Here is a 24,901-nt window from a genome sequence, read left to right as displayed (position 1 = left end):
GAAGGGGCACAGCCCCCCAGGAATGTCCTTCATAAGCCATCTCAGACAAGCAGATGCTGTGCCTGCTTCTGAGATGTTCTGCCCCATTCAGCGAGAAGGCTCAGCTGTAACCTTGGGCTGGGAAGCAACAAAACCAAGGAAGGGAAGGATTCACGGGGACAAGCTTGCTCCGTACCCGCCTGGTCCTCTTTCAGCGTATTGGAGATTGTAGAGCTCAGTGCAGCCAAGGGGGCTGAGGGTGAAGCTCTGTACCTCGAAAGCCTGCTGAGAAGCATCTCATTAATGCTCTTGGCTGAGTCCCCCTCTTTCCTCATCAAGATAATGCGCTCCTGGAGGGGACTAGCTACACAGAGGCCATCTTCCACCTAGTCCAAAGAACCAAAACAGGAGAGAGCTTTTGGATGTCTACTGCAGCACAGATCACATCTGCTCCTGGAAGGCGCCCACATTTTTGCCAGTCTTCTGGGAACAATACTCACTTTGAGTTCAAAGATGTCCATGAAGACAGAGTGTCCCTTGGGTGTTTTTTCATTCAGGCTTGCAGGAGACCAGATCCAATAGAAGTAGGTCCCATCCGAAGACAGATGTACCGTGGTCATGGTGCTGCCTATGGGAAAGTGATCAGGGGGCATTGGGAGAAGCTGGCATACCTGGGGCAGAGAAAGAAGCCAAATGGGGGCAGGGGGCAGAAGGGAGGAGAAATTACGTTTTACCAGCACTTATTAGGAACACTGATTCTGAAAGTATCAATATGCTAAGTGGATCTGCATAAAGTGTGCTGATATGCCAGCCTGAAATTTACAATTAAAGTCAATAGTTGTATTTCAAAGAGATGCCGAAGAGTGATACAGCTTCTTCTTATTTTAAAAAAGAAGAGTGCTGGAAACAAAACTTACTTTCTTCTCATCACTGCAAAACCAAAGCATTCACAACTTGCAAAGTCACACTTGCTCATCAAGCACACTGGAATGTTAATGAGGTACAAAAAGCTTCTGTCAGGAGCTATATAAGAAATTTCTTCCACCCCGATGACTGATAATTTCCCCCTAAGGTTTAATTTTTCTCAAACTTGGGAGAAGCCTTACTATCATAGCATACCCCCAGCAGAAATACTGAAGCAAGTCCTAATATTAACTTGTCTACTTGTTAGTAAGGGCCCTACCGACATATTAAAAAAGGAAAGCACAAGTTCGAATCATGCCTTGGGAATCATTTATTTCCTTCATCCTGGACACCAGTCTAGCAGATCCGTTTGCTAAATTGCACCTAACCTTCCTCTGCACCACCAGTGTAATGATTGGGTTGGGATGCTAAGCAGCACGGCAATTCATATCCCCGACGCTAGACGTCTGTCTGCTGATGCATCAGCTCTTGGAATTGGGGCCAGAGTCTCAGACGCAGCCAGCATACAGTATTTTGCTAATCCTTGGGCATTCTCAGTAATGGATTTCTAGCTTTCAAAGGGAGAATGAGAGACTGAGTCATCTCTGAAATATCCAGAGCACAGTTGCATGTATTTAGCTGGTATATTTATCAGTTCTCAAGTAATTTTTTTGTGGGGCGTAAGCTTTTGCGGGCTGATTAAAAAGTTCCACAGGAAAAGACAGTGTGTGCACAAGGTACTTTTGTCTTATTTTCTGAAAGACCACATGCTTTCCAAGAGACAAGTACAATTATTAAAGATTGGGAGGAATGGACCACATGCTCTATCACAAACAAAGCATTGTTGCCAAGCAATGTAACAGATACAAAACTGAAAACACCTCTGATTTTACCTGAAGAGTGTTCTGATCGATGACTTGGAAAAGGGAGTGAGGTTTATTGTCAAAAGAGACAGGCCTGTGAAGAAGCCTGCCATTGCCAAAGGCCACCCAGCCTGATTCCAGCTCCTCATTGCGGCAGTACACAAAGCCTCTGAAAGGAAAAGCAGGGGAGTAATTCAGCAGTTATCAGGCACTTCTGTTCATTTCTCCCATTTGTATCCTTTGTTGCATCATAAAACCTATGGAGTTTTGTCTTTCTGAAATGTTTAATGAAGCACTCATCTTCTAAAGGCACAATCCTTGATTCAGGATAAGGAAGAGTCACTGGGTAACCTGCATTTGGCCTCTTGTGCCACAGAGGGAGAGAACAGAAAAAGCCACAATTCCTGCAGGAACAAAGTGGCGTTCAGACCATTCCTCTCTTGGAGACTGTGACTGGATGCACTTCATAAGGCAGGGCTTACCGTAAAGTACCGTGTAATCCAGATCCTAGTTTGCTGATTCCCCGGCCAACTGAGTTGGTTGTATAAAGATAAAGTCCATCTACTGCAAGGCAGCGTCCTAAGTCTGCATCTGTAAGAGGCATTCAGAAGGATGTTATTTTCAAAGCCACAGTGTTTGGGGAAAGGACATACCTCTCCACTGCTGGAACAATGCAGAAAATGTTTCTGTGAGTCACGGCCAAAGTAATCTGCGCGCTTCCCATACTGCTGCTTCCCTCGTTATGTCTACAAAAGGCCAACCTATTTCTTTCCCTCAGAAAAAGCTTGACCCCCTAGTCCGGCCTTGCAGGTAATCCTTTACTATGTCCAGGTCTGAGCACTGCATGTTAAGAAGAGCACTGACAAACTGGAGAGCATCAGGAATGAGGGCAAATCGGAAGAATGGTGAGCACTCTGGAAGTAACCTCCTACAGGGGCAGGTGAAAGGCGCCATTCAGCTCGAGAAGAGCAGATCAAGAGGCTGGAAGTAGAACTGTTCCCTACTCCTTATTTTTTGCAGGGCCCATTTTTTATCAGGATTGCATTTTTATTCATGCATTTTGGAAAAATCAACATTACTACAACCAACAGCATTTGCCGTATCCCTCATGCTGAAGAATGTTCATTCTCCATGGAATAAAACCTTCTGACTGCCTCTACACAGCATTTGTGATAATTTAGCCATGGCTCCTGCCTGTTATCGAAATATAAAATCTCAGGTATTTTAAAGGCAGGAATTACCTTTATTTTCTGAGCTGGAGCCAGGGTTAGCATCAGGTGCCGGCAACATGTCTTCGAAGCCCCAGGACACCATGTGTTTGCCCCCTAGCAAACAGGAGGGTGATCCGGGTCCACCTTCTAAAAGCAGCAGCCTTCAGGGAGCAGATGTGAAGACATAAAAAATGAATGCTTCTGTGAAATAGAAATAATGAACTACATAAAAATAGAGAGTTAACATTAGAATACTTTTAATGGCAGATGGCTGCTGCATGAACAATAAGAACTACTGATGTACTTCAGCTTTGTATATTTGAAGAAAAAAATGAACTCAGATGACTGTGCTGATGCTTTTTAGGAGCAGCATTTGATCTACAGCAACACAGGGCATGCTTGCCCCTCTCCTCCTCCTCCTCCTCCTCCTCACCTGTACAATACATCCGCCACAGGCAGGGATCCTAAATCAGTCTGTTTCTGCAGGAGATGGACCGTGTGAACAAATGTTTTGAGTGAACCCCTGGGGAAAGAAAGAGATCACAAGGCAATGGTCACTCCTCAGACAGTGCAAGATACTAGTGAAGGCCCACAGAGCTCTCTGAAAAGAGAAGGGCCTGGCACGTTTTTACAGATTAGCTTTCATCTCTCTCTTAGGGAAAAAACCCTGACCTCGCAAAAAATACGCGCATCTCAATAGCACACACATTCCACTCCTGCCTCATTTCACAAAACTCCAACAAATGCCAAAAAAGACTTGGGGACTGGTACCCATATATTATATATTGTTTAGTTTCTACTCAGCTGACATACAGCAGGAAATTAAAGCTTGTTCAAATCCAGCGGTGAAAGAATACACAGCCGATGGGAAATAAACAAGCAGGCAAACCTATCTAGGTCAGGATCAATAGTACTGTTGGGCCCTTTTGCACAGTGGTCAGAATGCAAAATGATACCAATTGCCGTGGGTGAAGAGAGACCCTAAGTACTGGCCAGTTCCACTTTGTGAGGACTGCCACAAAACTCAGAGGAACGAGGAGTCCGGCCCTTCAGGAAACCACGACGGAACATCAGCATGAAAGAGGTGGAACCGCACACTGTCCCCTGCTCACGAGGCATGTTTTCCTTGGCAGAACATTCACTGAGCACCCAATCCAGACACAGAGCTGCAGAAAACCTTCATTATTAGAAGCTAGCTTGCCTTCTGTCTTGATGGGTCACCAAGTAAAGTTACTATGACTGTGGACAACAGGTACAAAACCCCTAGAATAACTCCATGGGTTCTGCAGTTTGCTGTTATTCAGTATAATGCAGAGACCCCTTATGAAAGCCAACATAATTAAAAAGGGGCAGAAAGAAACCAGCATGGCCTCCAACAAGTGTGACATACTTCCACAGGGGTCAGAAAAGACAAAGGAAGTGGATTTTTCTTAGGTAAGCATTACAAAGGAGATGATAACCCCAAGTCAAATCTTATCCCCGGCAATCCGGCCGAGTGGAGGCTCTCTGCTCTGGGCATCAGGCCTGCCACAAAGGGCAGAAGAAGATTCCTCCCCTTCCTCTACCTTGCGCAAGCCAAGGCGACCAGGGCAGCGGCTGCATTCTCTTTTTGCTTGTGCGGAATCTGCTGGCCACCAGCGGAGGTTTCCTCGAGCCAGGAGCAGAGCAGCGACTCGATGCCATTCAGACAGTCCGCGGGCTCCTTGGTCAAACTCAAAGGCTGGCAGTCCCGGAGACAAGTCAAGAGGACCTCCGCCGTTACGTTGCACAAGGAAGGGTCTGTCCTGCTCTGGGATTCAATCAGCGGGAAGACCAGGAGCAGCCCCATCCGCGAAGTGAACGGTGCCTGCTCGGATTGCTGGAGGAGGCCTTGCCGCTTGAGCAGGGCCAGGGCCTCTTCGTCCCCCGAGCTGTCCCTCTCGTGCTGTTCCTCTAAGGCAAGCTGGCGCTGGGCATTCCAGAGCCCACGCAGAGCATTCAAGCGGTATTCCAGCAGGCGGGCGTAGGCATTGCTCTGGTTCCCACAGATGGAACGCAGACGCTCTGACAGCTCCGTCGGATTCTTGGTCTCGAACGTTAAGATCTAAAGGGGACCAAAAGGAGATGTTCATGCTGATGAAGAAATGCAACAGGCTGCTCTGAGGAGAGCTTTCTCACTCACTTAAAGGGTAAAGATCTGCCAAGTCCAGAGCTGTATATGAGAGAAATTGCTCTAAATTCATGATTCAAAAGACATAGAATAATTGGAATAACTCTTCAGGCTTTATCAGGAGATACAACATCTCACCTTTTGTCTTGGAAATTAATCTACATAATCTAAAGCACTTCAATATTTGTTTTCCCCCAGCTTTCCTCTTGACAGCTGGCTACCCATGACATACAAGACATTACGATATGCTTTCCTCCTGGGACCAAGCAACACCACTTCAAAAAAAGAAAAATTGCGCTGATGAAATGTTCGATGTAAATCCTCCAAAAGAAGCTGCAGAACCTCAATTCCAAAGGCCCACTTTGCTGAGTATTAAGATCCCCTGTCCTGACCTCTCCTGCTCAGTGAAGTCCTGCAAGGAGAGACTGAAGGAACCGGGCAGGTCTCATCCTGGAAAGAGATGACTGACAGGGGTTATAGCAATGCCCTTCAAACGCCTGAAGGGGTGTTGCACAGAACAAGGCCACAGAGCGGAAAAATGGACTTCAGTTACAGGAAGGCGGAATGGAACCAATATTCAAGCTCTGGGCTTCCCTCTCTGTGTTTCTATAAAATACATGCTGGGACTTGGCATTAATTCACCTCTTTTCAGAACACTTCTGCTATTTAATGGCTGCCCTAAGAAAAATACAAAGCTTAATTCACCTTCTGACCCTACAACTTTCATCACTGCCTTGACTGCTTAAAAGCCTGAGCTGCAGTGGGGGAAGAAGCACTATTGATCTCCTCATTTTACCCCATCTCGCAAGAGCATGCAACTCACATACATGATAGTGCTTTCATTAAACATGGCTCATCAAATTTGTGTGGCACAAAGGCACCATTAAAGTAAAACCACTATCCAGATGGATTTAAAACTTAGGATAATGTTGCAATTCACTTTACGATCAGTATCAGATATTTATGAATTTACAACATTTTCTTTGTTGCTTTTTATGGCTTGTAGATGAAGTTACATGACATACAAAACCAGTGCCTTTTTTTTTTCTTTTTGGAACAACTTTAGCAGCAAAGGGCAAGAAATAGGATTACCGAAAAAGGATTTCAGGGCCAATTAACCAAATAAATACAAGCTGACATATATAGTTAGATGAATGCTGCAAACACTGATTTAGCAGAGTCCAAACTCACAACAGCTTTAAAACTCCATTAGGTTTTTACAAATTCACTGTGGCATCCTACAAATTCTAAGACCGTGCAAAATGTAACGGTAGCATTTTCTGCTTTTTGCATCCTGTGACTGTCCCCAGTAAAACTGTTTGCACAAATGTACTGCAGAGCAGATCTTGATATTGCCATGCCAGGCGGCCCTCCGAGTCCCCTTCCTATGCCAAAGTCCTCACACAGGGGTGTGAGGACAGGGAAAATATCAACCTCAAACTGCCTTGCCCTTTTTGTTACAATCAAGTAATGCTCGCCTTCACCTCTGCTTCCGGTTCAACTATTACTCCTCCCTGGTCTACCCGACAACCTTCAACATGTGCTTAGTCATGAGACACCTATTAGTTATGTCTTAATACTGCCAATCCCCTAAGCAGAGAGATACAAATGAGGCCACCAAGCAATTGCCCCATCCTGTCTGCGTGTCTTGTATGATTGCCCTGATGAATGACTGCTGGGACTCCTTACAAAAAGTTGCCCCTCTACAGTACTTTGGAGCAAAAATAGCTTCTAAGGATTATGCAGGTTTTCAGGGGCTGGATCCCAAGATAATGATGAGCAGCTCCGGGTTTGGGTCAAACCCATGACAGGGCTAGCCCTCTTGCACACATGTCGAGTTCTCACTCTTCTCCCCTTAAAATTGTTCTTTGTCCCTGCGACTCAGGATCACCAAGGACAGAATCCCCTGTATCATGGCTAGTCCCCTTGCTTTTAAGAATGCCAAAGTAACGGAAGATCCCGTCCAGTCCAGAGGCCTCCTGAGGATCAAAGAGAGCTGGTGCATACAAAAAGTTTGCACAGGAACCAGAGCTCCCTCCTCCCTGTGAAAGCCACCCCCCCAAAGTGAACAGAACAGCCCTTCCAGCAGCGAAGCTTGCTGTATTGATAACATCTATATCCAGGTAAGCACAGCAGAAACATTACAGCCTGAGAACGCATCCGTAATGGACTAGAATGGCTCTTTTCCACCGTGTTGCAGCAGAATCGCTTTCTAAAGAGCGGTTGCTTCTAGATTACGAATAGTCAACAAAGCATAACTGGTGTGTGCTAGAACGATCCATTTCAGTCATGAAAACGACTACACCGAAAGCAAGGACAGGACAATTACTGCTGTTTGTGTAATGCCAGTAGTGTGTTGCACACGCTGACCTCTGGGAAGGGTCAGTGAAAAACCCATCTTTAGTCTACTTTCAACTGTGCTTCTCATGAGAGGTCCCTGGCGCTTAGCATCCTGCCTATAGGAATGCACTGGCTTCTTTTGTTACGAATGAGAACTTCTGTCACTAGCGAGTACACTGTTAATTCTGTTATTCACACATGTATTATTTCCTCATCTATGCTGCATTCTTCACGCATGTATAATCGTTGCTCCACTTCAGTGTTTTTATAGCACCCCAGGTCCTGGCAACACGGCTCCATGACTGTTTTTCTCTACTGGGATTCCTGGTGATATGAACGACACCAGCAAGAGACCCCAAGGGCTGCTCATATCAGCCCCCAGCAGGATGTTTCGATGACGCAGCCTCCATTTACACTTTGCCAGCACTTGGGTGGTTTATCACTGTGGCCATATGTGCAAAAGACTCTTTTTTTTTTTAAATGTGAGTTCCTGAATTAGCTCTACCACCACCGTCACCACCTTCCTTTGCTTGAATGGATTTTTCAACTTCCTCGTCATTCCATTTAAATATTTTTTATACTGAAGTTATTGGGCCTAGTCTACAAAGAACTCCCATTTAACCATGATCTTTCTAATGAACCAGTGTTCCTAAATTCTTGAACATCATGTGTGTGAATGGTGCAGCAGAGCCCTCACACATAAAATGTACAGAAACAATAAATAAGATGCGTATCAGAGAAGATGGAATGGTCACACAGAGCTTATTTTAAACAAACACTTGACTTTAAAGTCAAACAGTTCTTGAACAATTAATGAAGGACTGGGTTTTGTGCATGTCACATACATTACACTAAGCCATACATTATATCTTAGTGCCACGTGTGATGCCAGCAACTGTAGTTTATTCAAGAGTCATGCTTAAGCAACCATAGCTTAGTGTAACATGTACAATTAATCAAAGATCACCAGGGTGGCTCTGTTTCTCTTTAAACTGGATTGGTTCATCAGTCCACCTTGACAGACAAGTCAGCAATAGTAAGTTCATAATCTATTGTACCACAGAAAATGGGCTCAAGCGTACCAACATCTCCCCCCCTTCCCCACTACAGAACCACCAGCCTCTTCCTTCACCACCAGATATCTCCAATGCCTCTGCAAATTCAGGATCCAAAATTAATACTGTCTGGCACTGACAAAACACTCAGCCATGAGAGATGGGAGAATGAGGCAGAATATTTTGAAGAGAAAAATGGGGGAAAATGGGATCTTTCCCCCTCAGTCCTTCATGTTCCTCTTTCTTCCCCTTTCATGATTGGTTTCATCCATGACATGGCATTAAGTCACGGCTGGATCAGGTAGTCCCTGGGTTAAGAACGCCAGATTTAAGGCGACCCATAGTTAAAAATGGAGCCTACTGTAGCAAAAGTCAAGTTAAATACACAATGTTTCGAGCTGATTACACAATACTACTTATACAATAACGCTGTTCTGGCTTATGTACAAATTCGACTTAAGGACAGACCTTGGGAACTCATTCTTAAGCTGGGGACTCCCTGTACTTACAAAGGTAATTCTTGTAAACAAAGGCTGCAGCCAGGTTTTCAACAAAATGCTGAAGGGGAAAGGTCTCACTATGTTTAGATTTAGTCCATTTCCTTCTGTCTCACTATGTTCCATCTTTGATGTGACTGAGGCAAGTGTAAGTGGAGAAGATCACAAAGACCCTACAACTGGGGTGGCTATGACTAATATAGTTTAACAGTGACTGTATTCTAAATGGTAAATGTGTGATCTCCAATCCTGACTGGTCTTGAAAAGCAAATAAGGTCAGAGTTGGTTAGTACCAGGATGGGAGACCACTAGGAAATCCCAGGGCTAGAGAGTAAACCGGGAAGTCAAAAAAGAATCCTGGAAGAATGCAATAGCAAATCACGTCCATACTGATGACGATGCAGTTGAAAATAATACTGCCAACACTGTAATGCTCTTATGCGGATATATAGTATACCCATAGCTGGAATACTATGTTCCGTTTTAGTCATCACATTTGAAAAGGATATAACAGATCTGGAAAGAGTGCAGACGAGGACAACTGAAATGATTAGGGGCTTGAGAAAAAGCTGGAACATTTACGTTTTTACAAAATGTAAAAAAGAATGCACTGCGTGGAGAAGAGTGGGTTGGGAGCAGCTTTCTTCATCTCTCAAATCACCAGCAGCCTGAAATGAAGCTTTTGAGAAATAAGAGTTGGGACAAAAGAGGCGCTTTTTCACACAGTGTGTAATTAATCTGTGGAATTCATTACAAGGTATGAGGATGATGTGATATGGAGACGGCCAGTAACAAGGGAGACTTTAAAAGGGATTGGGTAAAGTCATTGAGGACACCCTACTGAGGGACAGTCGTCTCGAAGCCTCAATGTTAGCTCTGGTTTGACGGCAACCTGTCCCAAATACGGGGACCAAGAGAAGGAGAGGACTCTGTCCCTGCCTCTCACTTCTGAGAATCCCAGAGGCATCTGACCGGCTGCTGTGAGAAACAAACAGGGACTAAGATGGGCTTTGGCCTGATTCAGCAGGTTTGTGCTTATCTAATCATCAGGAGTCAAACTGAAACTCAAGAGACTTTACTCATTTTGAGCTAAATTTGCAAAGTTGCGATATATAATTTGGGGTGTACCTGATCCAACCAGGATAATTTGGGATTATCCATTGCATTTTTACATTGGAAAAAAATGTAAATTAATGTTGTTAATGCAAGAAGCTCTCTTCCAACTAGTAGCAGGCAGCAGCTTTTCCCACCCTAGTGCCCTCCAAATGTATTGGATTGTGCCTGTATCATGCCCAACTACTGGGGCATTATGGGCTGTGCTGGGCTGTACAATTACCTTGAAACTACAGCATACTCTTTGACCGATTAATGCACAGGATTGTTATATGATTAATGATTATTTGAATCAGGCTTGCAGAACTAATGGGTTCAATTCTATTTCTGGATGCAAACTGTATTGATAAAAAAAAAAAAAGAACTCTGGACCATAAGTCTAACCAACCATTCCATATTCTTTGCTTCTCCAGAAACAACAGATAACAACAGATGCAAGTCAAAAAAACCTGTCAGCATTTGTTTTAACAAAAGGTTTGTGATGTGTGTGTCAGTGTCATTCTCCCTCCCTTAGAAAATATTAAATTCCTTGTCCGCATTAAGCTGAGAAGCACAGAGAGCTAATGTCAGTGTTGCCTTCTTCCCGGCAATACAATAGCTTTCCTTCAAGCTTCCTAAACAAGCGCAGGTGACTGAACATAAGCATTCAATGCGGTGCTTGCTGAACCATCCCCGTTTGGTTCACGCCACCGGCTTCTGACAAAGAACCCGTGTCACTGAGAGCCACACTGCTGGGAAAGAGGGCGGAGTGACTGAGGGAGGTGCATCAGAAAGCAATGTCAGTTACGGAAAAGGCCCTGGCAGAAATGGCTCGGCTGCCCCTATTTTTAGGAGAAGAGGAGCCGAGGTTGGCAAGAATCATAGTTATTCCCCCTTGGCTTTTCAGCCATCCTTATGACCTCAGCACAGGAATATACCACTGACACATTTCAGGATAAAACAGGTAATTTGGCAGAAAAACAGGAATAAAGATCACCGTAAGTTTGGGGAAAGGATTCTCCATGAGAAGAAGACAGGGGAGAGAAGGAGAGCTCCCCAACCTCTCTCCTCTTCTGCCTTCCACTTCCCTGGTGCTGAATCACCTTTGTGACATCATGTCAAGAAATTTGGGTGTAGGCAGACCCACCAGAGTGTTTACATATTTCTTCCTATTCTTGGAACGTCTACTGATTTCCTACCCCACATCTTGGTCCTGCTGGCCTAAGACACTCTAGGAAAAAAATCAGCCCTGCTCTCTTGTCTCCATCCCAGTCACTCATCATCCCATCCTGCTTTTCCATCTCACAGTACACAACTTCTCATCCTCCATCCGGGACCCAGGATCCCTTGGCATTTCACAGTTTGCCCTTCAACACCATTGCTTTCTCCTGCTTGCTTCCACCTGTTTCTCCATGCTTCCTCACTTTTTACTCCAGACATCCCCTGTCCAAGGGCAGCTTTTACAATCTGCTCACCACCCCTCATCTAGGAACCCTTGGCCATGATCACCTCTAAACTTTCTCCTCTTGACCTTCCCTCTTAAGTTCTTATTCCTTCTCCATCTTCCTTGACTACTATCCCATATCTTCCATTAGACTTCCAAAAGCCCCTTTTGGACCCACCATCCCCCATTTCATTACCTTCATCATCATCCCTTAAAATGGAATAGCTCCTTCCAGAACATGATTTTATGATCCACCTTTTCCAATCGATTGGTTCCCCATGTTGACATCCTCCCTTCGCTAAATCTCTGATCTGAGTACATCTCTTTCCCAGAAACTCCCTGCAAATGTTGGCAAAACACTAATTTGGGGACGATTTTTTCCTTCCTTCCTTCCTTCCCTCCCAATTTTGCCACCCCTTCTCTTCCAGAGCTGCCCCAGAGGGACACCCAGACCCTGAGGTGCCATCTTTGGCTCCCACTCCTTGGCAGGGGGGAACCCTCCGAGTCCGTCCCTTTATTAGCAACCCCCCCCCCCCGCCACACACATCTCCCCAAGTCACGGCTTCTCGACCGGCATAGCGACGGGCAGGGAGGAAGAAGCCAAGGCGGCATCGCCGGAGGGGAGCCGCTCACGACGACGCCCGCGCCCCGTCCTGCCTCGCCCACGGCGCCCCTCGGCCTCGCTGGCTCGTCTCCCCGCGAGGAAGGCTAGAGCGGCCTCCCTCCATTGTGGGGGAGGGCGCCGCGAGGCTCCTCAGGAAAGGCCGGCGATCCCCCCCATTGTTCGAGGCGAGCCGGCGAACGGCGGGCTCCGCGCCGGCTCCCCGTCCTCCTCGCGGCGGCGGCGGCGGCGGCGAGGCGGCCCCCCGCCCTCCTCACCTCCAGCTCGGTGTCTCCGGGCTCGGCCACGCCGATGATCTCGCTCGGCAGCTCGGCCAGGTCCGTGACCCGGATCAGCCCGTCGTGGAGGAAGATGGTCTCCTCCTTCACCGAGAGCCACTGCGCCGAGTCGGCGGCGGCGGCGGCGGCGGCGGCCGCCGCGGAGCCCGACGCGCCCGCCGGGGAGCCCATCCAGGAGCCGCGGCGGGCGAGGCGAGGCGAGGCGAGGCGAGGTGAGGCGGCGGTGACAGCACCTGCCTCCGCGGCGCGGTCGCTGAGGGGAACGAGGGATGCTCAGGCCAGGGAGCGAGGGAGGAGCGGGAGGAGGCGGCGCCCTCAGCCCCCCGCCATGGTGGGGAGGCGGAGCCGGGCCGGAGGCGGAGGCGGAGGCGGGCGCCCCTCGGCCGCTCGCTCCTCTCAGGCGCGCAGGTGACAGCGCGACGCCATCTTGGAGGGGCGCGAGCGGACCAGCGGGAGGGGGGAGGGAGAGGGCCGCGCGCACGAGCCGAGGGGCGGGGCGCCCACGCGGCGACCGGCATGCCCCGCGCTGCGCCCCAAGTGGCCGGCGCGCGCTCTCCCCCGCCCAGGGGGGCGGGGCGGGCCGGCCCCGGCGGCGCTCATTGGCCGGCCGCCGAGGGACAAGCCCGGCCCCGCCCCCTCCCCCCGCGCAGCTCGCCTCACTCAGCACTGCGGCCCCGGCCGGGGAAGGCGGCGAGCGGGGCGCGCTGTTCCCCTCATCGGTTCGGGCCGCCTGCCTTGAGGTTGTCAGGGAAGGGGGAGGACGGGCTGCCTGCTCTCCTTTGCGCCTAATCGTTCGTGTGGTGGGTCTTATCAGCGTTCCTCAAGCTCGGCCGTTTGAAGAGGGGTGGGGTTGGACTCCCAGAATTCCCCAGTCATGCTGACTGGGGAATTCTGGTATTCCAAGCCCACCCCTCTTCAAACGGCCGAACTTGAGGAACGCTGGTTATGACGATCCTGGCTGACAGTACCTGCGCTCTCTTCTGTATGGGCTGCGGCTGCAGCTTAACTTGGTTACGAATTATCCCAGTTTTGGGGTGGCCCAATGACATGGGGGCCAGTTGATCTCCCAGCCAGCCTACCTCACAGGGTTGTGGAGTTGGGGAAAAATAAGAGTGCGATCTACATCACTTTATGAGGGCCTCATTGTCAGCACTGCCAATAATGTTATGTTGTCCCCTCCCTGCCTCAGTTTCCCCTCCCCTTGCCTCTCAGTGGCTTGCTCACACCTCTTTGTGCCACGTATGGTCTGGGCAAAAACCGGGTCCACGTGCTGTGCTGAACCAGCCGCTATGTTCGTCCGATCCATTTACCTTTTAGACTTTCCAGATGTGCATAACCCTAAATTAACAGGCTACGTGCAGGACTGACACATTTTGGCGATTCAGGGTTGTGCAAGTGCAGCCGATAAGTTTGGTTGTGCAAATCCAGCTGACTGCTGCCACTTTACCAGATGGTAGCTTGCCAGGACGTGTGAACTCAGTCGCTATTTTCACTTTCAGATTTTCTCCATTTTGTTCAGATACTAGCTCACCTTTATTCCTGTTTTCCAAGGGGTTGTTTAAAGCACCTTTTGTATGCAACCCCAGAGCTTGCACTTAGTTGACTGAATTAATTCAGGGGGCCATAATTTATTGAATTAACCAATTGCCCAAGTACACAATACACTGACCCATAGAGTAGCTAAACAGATTGGGGTTGCCCCTTCATGGATCACTGCCTTGTCGTGGCGAAGGGGCTTGCGTAACTCAGTGAAGCCATGAGCTATACCGTGCAGGGCCACCCAAGACGGACAGGTCATGACAGAGAGTTCTGACAAAATGTGGTCCACTGGAGAAGGAAATGGCAACCCACTCCAGTATCCTTGCCAAGAAAACCCCATGGACAATGTTAAAAGGCTAAAAGATATGATGCCGGAAGATGAGCCCCTCAGGTCGGAAGGTGTCCAATATGCTACTGGGGAAGAGCGGAGGGCATTTCCAAGTAGCTCCAGAAAGAGTGAAGCGGCTGGGCCAAAGCCGAAAGGACGTTCAGCTGTGGATGTATCTGGAAGCGAAAAGAAGGTCCGATGCTGTAAAGAACAACAGGACAGGAAGGCCTGGCGCAATATGGTTCATGGGGTCACGAAGAGTCGGACACGACTTAATGACTAAACAACAACAACAAAAGATGGGATCACAGATTACATTTGTGAAAGCGCATTTCATTCATTCGTTCATTCATTCAATTTGTATGCCTACCCGCTTGTGAACCTGGCCAGAACCTAAAATGTAAAGCAATTATAGGGTTACAGCTCCATTCAATTCACCAACTTCTCAGTATCAGAGACAAGAGTCTTCCTCAGTGTGACATTCTCTAAATGTGCTAGATCTCAACCTCTGTCAATTAAGGTAAGTCTTTGGTATGTACAGCAATGTGATTTAAAAAAAAAATTACTACTGATACTATAGTGGAAGGTAATATTGATATTCCTCTAGTCTTGGCTGGTGTGGGTCTTCCGGGCTGTGTGGCCGTGGTCTTGAAGTCTTGTTTCCTAACGTTTCGCCAGCACCTGTGACCGGCATCTTCAGAGTGCAGGAGCACAGACAGGAGCAGTTCTCTCTGTGCTCCTGCACTCTGAAGATGCCGGTCACAGGTGCTGGCGAAACGTTAGGAAACAAGACTTCAAGACCACGGCCACACAGCCCGGAAGACCCACACCAGCCATTGTATGCCGGCCGTGAAAGCCTTCAACAATACATTCCTCTAGTCTGTTTAAAAAGTGCTCATGATTGTAGCTAGGAATGTAAAATCTGAAAAACTGATGCTGCTGGCTTCTCTTGGAAGGTGAGAAGAAATGCAGTTTCATCCTTTCTTTGCACTGTTTTTGTTTGCACCCAGGAACAGGCTTAATCAAAGGCAGAAGCTTGGGCCCCCAATATTCCTACTGATCAAGATTATGTGCAGTCTGCGTGCTGCGCATAATAAAATATCCCAGCTGAGATTAAATAGACCTTCATGCTCCATGCACAGCATGATAAACTGGAAGATGTACCTTGCGTAAAAGTGGAGAACAACAGCATGACTCCTCCATTTTCATGGCAATGTAATGTCTTCATAGAACGGACATTTAATTGGGAAGGTTAGAGGCGTGCAACAGGGGAACGGTCAGATCTTTGGTTCAGCCCAGCACTGGCATCTATTTCAGCTCTCACATACATGCCAAACCAGGGTCAAAGCAGCCGTTGTCTGAACTGATAAATTGGGTTTTTCAGTGACAAACAATAACAATAGCCACACTGACAGATTCAGAAACCATTGTTTGAACTAAAGCAATGATCTGAAAACTGGAATAAAGGTGTCACTGATCCACCTCTGGAAGATACTATCCATAGGATGACTGCTGAGCAAAGGAGAACCAAAAGCAGGCAAAACATTCTGCCACTTGATTTTGTTATAAATTATGTGAGGGCAGGTCAGCTATTGAATCAATCATCAGTAAAGATCTGGAAGACAATCAAATGAAATTGTTTTAAATAACCATGAAGGTGTTTCAAATGGATTTTGTGGTACTTAAAAAATTATCTGTGATATAATTCTTGATGGTTAATAATATTTAATGTATTATTTTTATTACCAGCTAATTTTAGCTGTTCTTGTGGGATGGTGCGCAAAGGCTTGGCCACAGGAAGAAGTAAACTTGATATGCTTCATCTTACAACTTTATCTCATATAGGCATAACTTCAGGAACAATGGGGCTATCAAAATGCTGTGTTTAAAATAGCATAATGAGTATGCAGGCTTCCCACTGAATCAACACTTATCCTATAATCAAATCCTTAAACGATAATTTAAACAATAAACACTGCCGGCTGGAATATGCAAATATTCTTGAGAGGATTTGGCTGGTTGAACAATACAAGAGAGAACATCTGGTCAGCTGTATAGGGTATTTTTGTTTCAGAAACTAAAATAAAACTCAGCTGCATGTCCTTTAACACACCGCCCAATTTTAAAAGCTTAATGCTACTTAATTAGCTTTGTTAGCTATAGAAAAAAACCCTGCCATTCACATACTTGGAACTGTTTTGCTTGTAAAGTTCATTATCATCAGGTGTCGGGCGGGGGGGAGGTAAGGGAGGCAAATAATGAAAGCAGCATTACGCTGTACCGTATACTGCCCCCAGAATACAGGAAGGTAGTCCCAGTGAATATGGTATTTCTGAATATACACAGAAGATTGTGCTCTAAGATGGTCTAATTCGGTGTTCCTCAACCTTGGCAACTTGAGAATGTGTGGACTTCAACTCCCAGAGTTCCCCAGTCAGCATGCTGGCTGGGGAATTCTGGGAGTTGAAGTCCACACATCCTCAAGTCACCAAGGTTGAGAAACACTCTAATTGTTTTTCCTTGATTTAGAATGGTATTCAATCATTTGTCTTCCACTTTAAATTATTTTGTTGATCATTTTCTGCTTGTTCCCATTCTAGTTTCTAGTTCAGCTTCACAAACATTTTAGCCATTTTAATCCCCGAACTGCCTCTTTAGTGGGGAGTGATGTAGATTGGCCTTGAATAAACATACGTATACGCAGGATGAAATGTCACTGAGATCAGTAATGCTTTCAGGCAACTGCATTTGGGATTGATCTGAGAGTTGATAAATTGGGCAGGGACGAAGTCTCATCACCCATTGCTGCTTTACCTATGACTCTCCCTTTGATTACATTGAAATGACAGGATATTACCTCCCTGTAAAAATCATCTCAAGATAAAGGGTGATACAACCCATCAACATCTGGTAACACCAATCTAGGGCGGCTAAGACATTTTACAACCCTGTGATCTTGACTGTGAAACACAAAAGAAAACAAGAGTTTACTGGGGGACTATAATGTGTATTTTAGTGATGTTAGCTTAATACTGATCTGATTCCCATAACTCATTTAAAAATAAAGGTGATTTAATCATCCCTGAATAATCTTGGCTTGAAAAATCTTAAGTAGAATATCTGCCTTTCATTTAGCTTCTGAAAAGTTTGGACTCTCATGGCAACACCTGAGTGCCCCCAGGGCAACTTGGGGGACTGTATAATTCCATCCTGGGTGATTGATACAAGACCACCCATAATGAGGGGATAAAAAAGGACATCTTTTCCTCCCAAGCATTTCACAAATTCACATGAATCATGCTTTGGATCGCGTAATTTGAAAGTGTTGACTCCTTACTCTGGTCATTTGTTCTGTAGTTGTTATACCTGTTTGCACTAATGCACAACTGCACAAAAACCTAGTGACTGATACATGAATCATCCTACATTCATAGACACACATGCTTCGAAGAAAGACCCACCAAATCCAAAGGGCTTTCTAATGAGTAAACACACATGGATGTTTTTCCAAAGGTAAAACCTAATATGAATTTCTTATTCAGTGGAAATGACTAGGTTATATGCAAATTTTTGCTTCTTTTATATAATGGTAAGCAATATGGCAAACACTGTTCATGTTTATTTTGTAGGAAATCTTACCAATCAGTTCACACTGCACTAAGTCCCAAGTTGTGACCTAGTAACTGTAATAGCAGGGTTCAGCCAACACATTTTTATGATTGATGTCCCACTGTAGTGGCACAGTCAGCTCTCGCTCCTCTAGTTTTCTTCCGTGACAACTCGGAGACGTAGGTTACATGGACGAGTGACTGCCCAAAGTTGCCTAGTAAGCTTCTGTGGTTGAGGGTGGACTTGAATTTGGATCTCCTCAGCCATAACCCAACAGCCAATCACTTCACCACAATAAGCCAAAGCTAAAGATCTCAATGTTACTTCTCTGAAGACTCTTGGACCCAGATCCAGGAACGCTTTATTATTCAGGCTCTCCTCTGAGCTGCTAATCAGGCCTTTCCCACCTCTGGGCCTGGTTTCTGGGTCTAGCAATTTGCAGGTCCCTTAATTTCAGGCTATTACACTTCAGGAGACAGCCACCCACATGAGAGGTCTCTCTCCATTGTACCATAGCATTAATCCTGACAGAATCATGGATTATCTAACATTTTTCATCCTGTTTAATCTAAAATGCTTTACCTAATAGCTAAGCACTACCTGATACATGGCAAGACCCTGTCTGAGGGGTAAAGACCACCTTTCTATGGCCTTTGCCCAAAGCCAAAACATAAAAAGTCCCATATTCTTTGGGGGCAAAGAGAGATAGATATAAATTCAATATTAAAATAAATAAGCACTAGACAATGTGCTGTTTCCTTTGTCCTTGATTTCCTGTACAATAAATCAATAAACCAAGCTTGATTGTTATGACAAATACTTCTTATAAGTCTTTGCATTCAGGACAATTCTTTGGAGGTACAAACCCCTCCCATAAGCTATGTTTCCCTTTTACTGGAATTCATCCAGTTTTCATGCCAGGATAATTTTCTAATATATATTTTCAATTAGTATTCATTTCCTTAACATAGAACATTACACTTCAGCAGCCATGATGTGGTTGGACTATGCAGTCAAAAAAACTTGCGTCAATTACTGAACATCTTGGGTATTTTAATGAAGCTCCTCACTTCTACTTTAATCAGAGAGACATTTTTAAATTGCCTCAAGGTACATTTTCCCAAATGTTTGTATTTTTGGGGTGGGGGGAGAACGCGAGTGAAGTTAATGGAAAGCTTATTGCCTTCCACTGCCCTACAGATATTTTTAGGGGATATAATGATGTGGCTTTTTAAAACAAGTACTAGAGAGTATGTAATACTATTGAGTTGATTCAGGTGAAGAGCATTCGTTCTAATTATCTACATCACGCCACATAGCTAGCAATTAGCACGGCCAGCAACCAACACCACGGCTTGCTCCGGATCATCCCGTGCCCTTCCCAATCGTTGAGTGGATACCCAAGGGCGATTTCCTGTAATTTTTAAATTGTTTTGCTGAGCACTGTCATTCACACGGCATTCAAAGCAGCAGAACAGGCTCTGCCGTCTGGGGAGGCTGCTTGCCAGGAGGGCGCTCTGCTCTGGTTTTAGCATATTGTCCACTTTTACAGATTTCACTTAAGGGATTGAACGGCTAAGTTCAACATCCCACTAAATGTGTAGTGCAGTTTTGTTATATCCAGCATCACAACAAATATGTACTGCGAACCCTAAATAAGGAGATATTTCATCCCAGGCTATGCATTTTTAACCCAGTTCATTCTGACCAGAAGCAGGGGCTTGAGCGGCAGCAGCCTTAGCCTCTGAATGCCATACAGCCTGCTGCGAAGCTCAAACCGCCTGCCTTTACACTCTGCCTGACTTGACAGGAACCCAAAACTGGGTCAAGCTCCCTGCTTGATTTTGTAAGCAGCCTTTTCATTACACTCCCAAAAAGGAAACATGAATAGCCTGCTTGGCAAGGCTCCCACAAGACTGATAAACATCCGGGGGCTCTTCTGTAGAACCAGAACACGTTCAAATGTTATCATGGTCCTGAGGCTGATTTGTGAAATTGACAGCCAGCTGGATGGGTAGTCAGGCCAAAGTTTCTTATCTGTGCAAACCACAATGGTGGACGGAGTCTCTTTACAGCAGTTAAACCCAGAATGGCTGGTTGTGCCCCACACACGTCTTCTAAGCAGTAGCCTGTTGACTAAGTAATTGGCTGGGCTCACGCAACCTGCTGAACCATAATCCAATGAAAACACACCATAGCTTAGTGTGATGCATGAAACGAGCTAGAGATCTAGCATACTAGAGACCAGAAGAGAAAAAAGACTGACTATAAAACAGACCATGCTGGGTCTTTCTTACAGCTCCCACCATTTAAAAGATTGAATCTGATTTTTTTTTCTAGACTATTCAACTTCTTGCCTCCTTCACGTTCTCCCTTGCTTACTACCATCGCTGTAGCAGAACTGACACTAATGAACCACATTGCTAAATTTATGTTACCTATTTCTGGAAATACGCCTTTTCTATGTTTTCTGTTGACCGTGAGATGGAGAGAGGCTGATCCTGGCCCTTCCACATTTAGCAAAAAGCAGGGGCTTGGCTAAGTTGGGAAGCAGCAAAAAAATGATCTGCTTCTGATGCACACAGGAGACACACAGCATCTTGCCTGAATAAAGGAGGCAACGGTCCATGCAAAGCTGCCTTACGCATTTACACAATTCCTGTAACGATCATCCTGGTTTTCATGCTTTCTATCCACAAGATAACCCAATCCAGATTCTGCTAAAAGTTACCATATACCACGGTCGAGGCCATCAGAAAAACAGATTCAACAATCCATGGCAAAGTGTGGGGACCTACCCCAATCTGAAGCCTTCCTCGTGAGCCAGGTCGGCTGGGGAAGGCAAGATGCAGACCCGACATATCTTGAGGGGACACCCGGTTGGGCAAAGCTGGATTAGATGCTTCTTAAATCGCTTGTGGCATTATGACTGAAATCACTTCTCAAATTTCCAATCGTAAACCATTATTTTCCTTGTGTAATTTTTAATCAGCACCATTACCTTTATACAAGGTAGTTTGATCTTTGGGTTGTAAACCTTAGATGTATTAATTTATTTAAACTGCAACACTGTAAACCACCAAAAAGAAAAATGTATCCAAAACTGATAGGTTTAAAAAAAAAAAGTGCCTTTGTAAGGACTGTGGCTCACGCACTGCACATGAGCTCCCTCTACTGACAAAAAATGGTGGCCATCCATACTTGGATCCCAAAATGCCCTCAAAGCAGAGTGGCTATCACACGGCTTCTTTACTACATCGAACATGCCAGTCCAACGTGGACGCACAAAGACCCAAAACGCTCCAAGATTGTGTCACCGTTAGAGCTTTGCAACCCTGGACCCGAAGGGCAGTTCAGCAGCTGACTAAGCCCAGGGATGACCTCTGAGGAAGTCTTTCTTACTGAACTGAGTGGGTGCAAATTCTGACCATGACCACTTCAAACCGATCCTGAGAATTCAAAGATGAAACGAAGAGGATGAGGACCCTCCTGAAAGGCGATGGCAAATCCCCATCCCATAGATCAACTAAGAAAACTACCACCAGAAACAAAACATCTCCGAATGCCCATCCCACGTTTTCAACCACAGAACAAAACAAAGTTCCTGCTACATGCAGACAAACCAATAGAGTGCTACAAAATAGGACTAGCAGAGCTTTTAGTAATTTTTTCCCCCAAATTTTTACTGTGGTATTTTCAGGCTATTTAGAAGACCAATTTGTGAGGATAAACTCCATTGGAAAGTGAAAAAGTTGAACGCAGGTAGCCCCGGAGCTGAGGAACCTTCTTGATCAGCGGTAGCAGCTGGGAGTCCACAGTCTTCTGGTCTGCCTTACGCTGATCCGCAATCTCGTATTTCTGGAAAAGCAGAAATGCTACTTCAGTCATTTATTCCTTTTCCCGTGACAGGGGCCAGTGGTGCCTGGCATCGTCTACTGCCATTTCTAAATTCTCTCTAAATAGCAGATCCCTTCTCCTTGCCAAGATTATTTCCCAAAGTGCTTCCTAAAGAAATCTATCCTGTTTTCCTAAAGCTGTCTTGGAGGAGGCTCTTTGGACTGTGACATTAAATCTCTGGGACTGGATTATCTAAGTCACTCTGCAGATTTTGATATAAACATTATTTAGGAAAAAAGCCACCAAGATAGGTAGTAATGATGATGTCCTCATGCAAGTTTCTATTTAGTCTGCAATGATCTTGAAAAACTAACAATTCACATAGTACTGTCTACAGAGTACTCTATGGATCCATAAACCAGAAGTGCGCTTAAGGTACCAGCTTGCCCCCCGCTGGCTTTTGAGTGATGCAGCACAGAATCTGGCGGAGTGCTCAAGGCCACAGTTCTATACGTACCACTTTTTCAGTGTCAAAGATTTCACCCTCCTGGTGTTTGGGTTTACGCAGCTTCTTCTTCTTGAAGTAAACGTCGCTGAGATGCTTTGGAATTTTGAGACCAGAGATATCAACCCTAGTTGAAGTGGCAATGACAAACTTTTGGTGAGCTCTGCGCAGAGGAACACGGTTGATGGCCAAGGGCCCTGAGGAGAGAACAGAAGACAAAATTACGTGCACGGAGCCCCAAATTGCCAGAAAACTGTCACTTCTTCTCAACTTGTGAAGATCACCATCCTCCTCTAGCAGGCAATTAATGCTTTACTACAATTATTTGCTACCTTTTCCTTTTTTACTATGACATTACGTGGAACACTGTGAAATTAAAAAGGCATGTTAACGAGGATTGCAGAACAGAAACACAGGCTACAAATGTGAGATGAGCTTACCTGTTACAAGCAACAGACCACTTCCAAGCTGCTTCAAGAAAACCACACGCTGTAAACACAAAGAGAGGAGAGTGAGTAGTTGGACTCCCTGCTTCTCTCCTGAATGCCCCAATGAAAGGTGCCCAAAGGTCCCCTCACCTTGCCCCTGTGGCGACCAGTGAGGAGGATCACCACGGTGCCTGGGGTAATCGAAGCCCGCAGTCTCCTCTTATGGAGGGCAAAATTCTTTTTGCCGTGGCTCAGGAGTTTACGGGGAACATCCTCCGTGGGGTAATATCTAGGCTGCAAGGAAGGGGGGAAAAAGCACTGAATTCAGAACCCTGTTATGGTCAAAGCAGCCTCTCGAGAGAAGAGGAGGGAAAAAACTGCCTCAGCCACACGCTTTGGGGACAGAACTCTTACCATTTTGCGAAGTTTGACCACCCGATTGCCTCCATTCTTATCGCCCCCAACCGGTTTTGTAACAGTTGCTGCCTCCTTCTCTTTCTTCTTCTTTTCTATCTGCGGAGAAAACCAAACCAAACCTGTGTCCACAACACTTCCTCCTCCAATCTGTCTCCCCAACAGCGGCCCTGTGGGAGAGCCTGGGCCGAGAACGACTGGCCCAAAGTCACCCAGCGAGGCTCCCTGGTTGAAAGTCCTTGAACTCGGGGGTCCCCGGCATCGGCCCCTTAGCCATTACAGCACACCCTCTCCCCCCGTTTGACCTCGGTGAGCCAAGCTCGCGCGCAATGCAGAAAAACCGATTTCCTGCCAGAGCAAACTCAGCATCTGCATCAGCCCAGCCTAACGTCCTCCGGGCTCAACGCGTACAGTTCCCTCGCTCACGGCCCGCGTGCTTAAGGCAGAGGAAGGAAACTTTGCCTGGGAATTCTGGCATCCTTCTTCCAGCAGATTAAAACTAATCGCTTCTGAAACACCTGCTTTCCATTGGATTAAGTTAAACGGTTTACGCCAATCTCGTACAGCGGCAAACCGGACACGGCCATGGGCTCTGCCGCGCTAATTAACCGGCCTTAACGCCAAGAGCTCCAAGGCTCTCCCGCGCCCTCGTACCTTTGTCTCTGGAGCGTTGTACTTCCGCTTGTACATGGCCTTCCGTGCGTACATGGCCGACCGGGAGTACCTCCCGATCCCGCGGGCCAGCACTGGATTGCGGCTGGCGTGGACCTTCCGGACCCTCCTGGTTTTCTTCTCGCCTGCCATCTAACGAAATGGAAGCACCCGTTTGCCACTGGTGACCGAGAAAGGACAAGGGGGAGTCTAGACTCTGCCGCGGTGCCCCCCCCGACCCTTCTCCGCTTCCCGAGCGGTTGCACGGCCACATCAGGCGGCCCGTCCGTTTTCGCACCCGTGCGGCTCGCGAGGTAACGAAGCTCAAGATAAATCATTTCGTTCTGGCCGGGACGCCGCAAGGAATTACGGAGCGGCGCCGAAGCAGAACCTCGGGATTTATAGAAGTCCCGCCGGGGGGCCCGGCTGGACGGCGAGTAAGCGAACGCCGGGAGGCGCGGGCCGGGCCGGAGAAGCCAGAGCCCTCCTCTTCCGCGCCGCCTTCCGACGCGCCCGACTCCAGGCCGGCTGACCGCCCTTCGGCGGGGAGGGGGCTCGAGCCGCTTCCCCGGCCGGAGGCGGCGGCAACGCCGAAGCCCGGCGCCGTCCCCGCGCCCTCGTGCGCCCACGCGGAGCGGCTGCGCGGCGCTCCGGAGTCAGGCGGCAACCCGGCGGGATCCGGCCGGCCTTCTCGGCGAGCCCGCCGGCCCAAGCTCTCGCGCGCCCCGGCAGAAGCAGCCCCGCGCCGCCCGCCGGACGTCCCCGGAGCAGCCCAGCCCCGCTCCCGCCTCGCCCGGTGCGCCTCTAAGGCGGATGGCGGTGGATACGAGCGGCGGGCCCCGAGAGGGAGACGCCGCGGCCGCACCGCTCTTACCTTCGGCAGAGGGAAAAAGAGGCGGTACCCGGGGCCTCGGCGCTGAAGAGCACGCGCGGTGACGCCACCGCGCGTGCCCCGAGGCACTCTGGGAGAGGTAGTTCACTTCGTGTTGTGCGCCCCCGAGAGCACAAAAGGTAACTTTTCGTTAACGAGTAACCCAGAATAAATAAATAAATAAGTAAGTAAGTAAGTAACGAGAAACAGGTAACTTAACAGGTAACCCAGAATTCGAAGCCGACGTGCACTGAAGCACTGAAAGGGTGCTTGCTACAGAGACGCC

The 24,901-nt window shown here is 47.1% G+C and overlaps 2 protein-coding genes across 6 annotated transcripts in view; both read right to left on the bottom strand.

The window, feature by feature from the left end:
- The window catches only part of HECTD4 (HECT domain E3 ubiquitin protein ligase 4), a 57,533-nt gene extending 44,663 nt beyond the window's left edge, over nt 1-12,870 (bottom strand). For 4 of the 5 annotated variants that reach the window (XM_088135116.1, XM_088135118.1, XM_088135119.1 and 1 more), the window contains exons 1-8: nt 12,413-12,870; nt 4,522-5,039; nt 3,390-3,479; nt 2,987-3,117; nt 2,228-2,336; nt 1,776-1,914; nt 480-650; nt 176-365 (exon numbers count right to left, since the gene is read on the bottom strand). In XM_088135116.1, coding sequence (XP_087991242.1) covers nt 176-365; nt 480-650; nt 1,776-1,914; nt 2,228-2,336; nt 2,987-3,117; nt 3,390-3,479; nt 4,522-5,039; nt 12,413-12,604 — 1,540 coding nt within the window. In that variant the 5' untranslated portion in view covers nt 12,605-12,870. Of the gene's footprint in view, nt 1-175; nt 366-479; nt 651-1,775; nt 1,915-2,227; nt 2,337-2,986; nt 3,118-3,389; nt 3,480-4,521; nt 5,040-12,412 lie in introns of those variants that run through there. The other variant, XM_088135120.1, reaches the window with a different exon arrangement.
- An 8,680-nt stretch (nt 12,871-21,550) lies between these two features.
- On the bottom strand, nt 21,551-24,737 carry RPL6 (ribosomal protein L6). The gene is made up of 7 exons (XM_007433522.4): nt 24,619-24,737; nt 23,748-23,897; nt 23,094-23,192; nt 22,830-22,973; nt 22,692-22,740; nt 22,264-22,448; nt 21,551-21,767 (listed from the first exon to the last, which is right to left on the bottom strand). The coding sequence occupies exons 2-7, from the start codon at nt 23,895-23,897 to the stop codon at nt 21,615-21,617; spliced, it is 780 nt and encodes a 259-aa protein (XP_007433584.1). The 5' UTR covers nt 24,619-24,737; the 3' UTR covers nt 21,551-21,614.
- Nucleotides 24,738-24,901: the final 164 nt, after the last annotated feature.

Source organism: Python bivittatus, unplaced genomic scaffold, assembly GCF_059951505.1.
Source record: "Python bivittatus isolate LINGU-HERP-01145 unplaced genomic scaffold, Pbiv_v1 ctg000100_np1212, whole genome shotgun sequence".
Lineage (NCBI taxonomy): Eukaryota > Metazoa > Chordata > Lepidosauria > Squamata > Pythonidae > Python > Python bivittatus.
The sequence above is the reverse complement of the archived record's forward strand: the minus strand, read 5'-3'. Positions and strand labels throughout refer to the sequence as shown.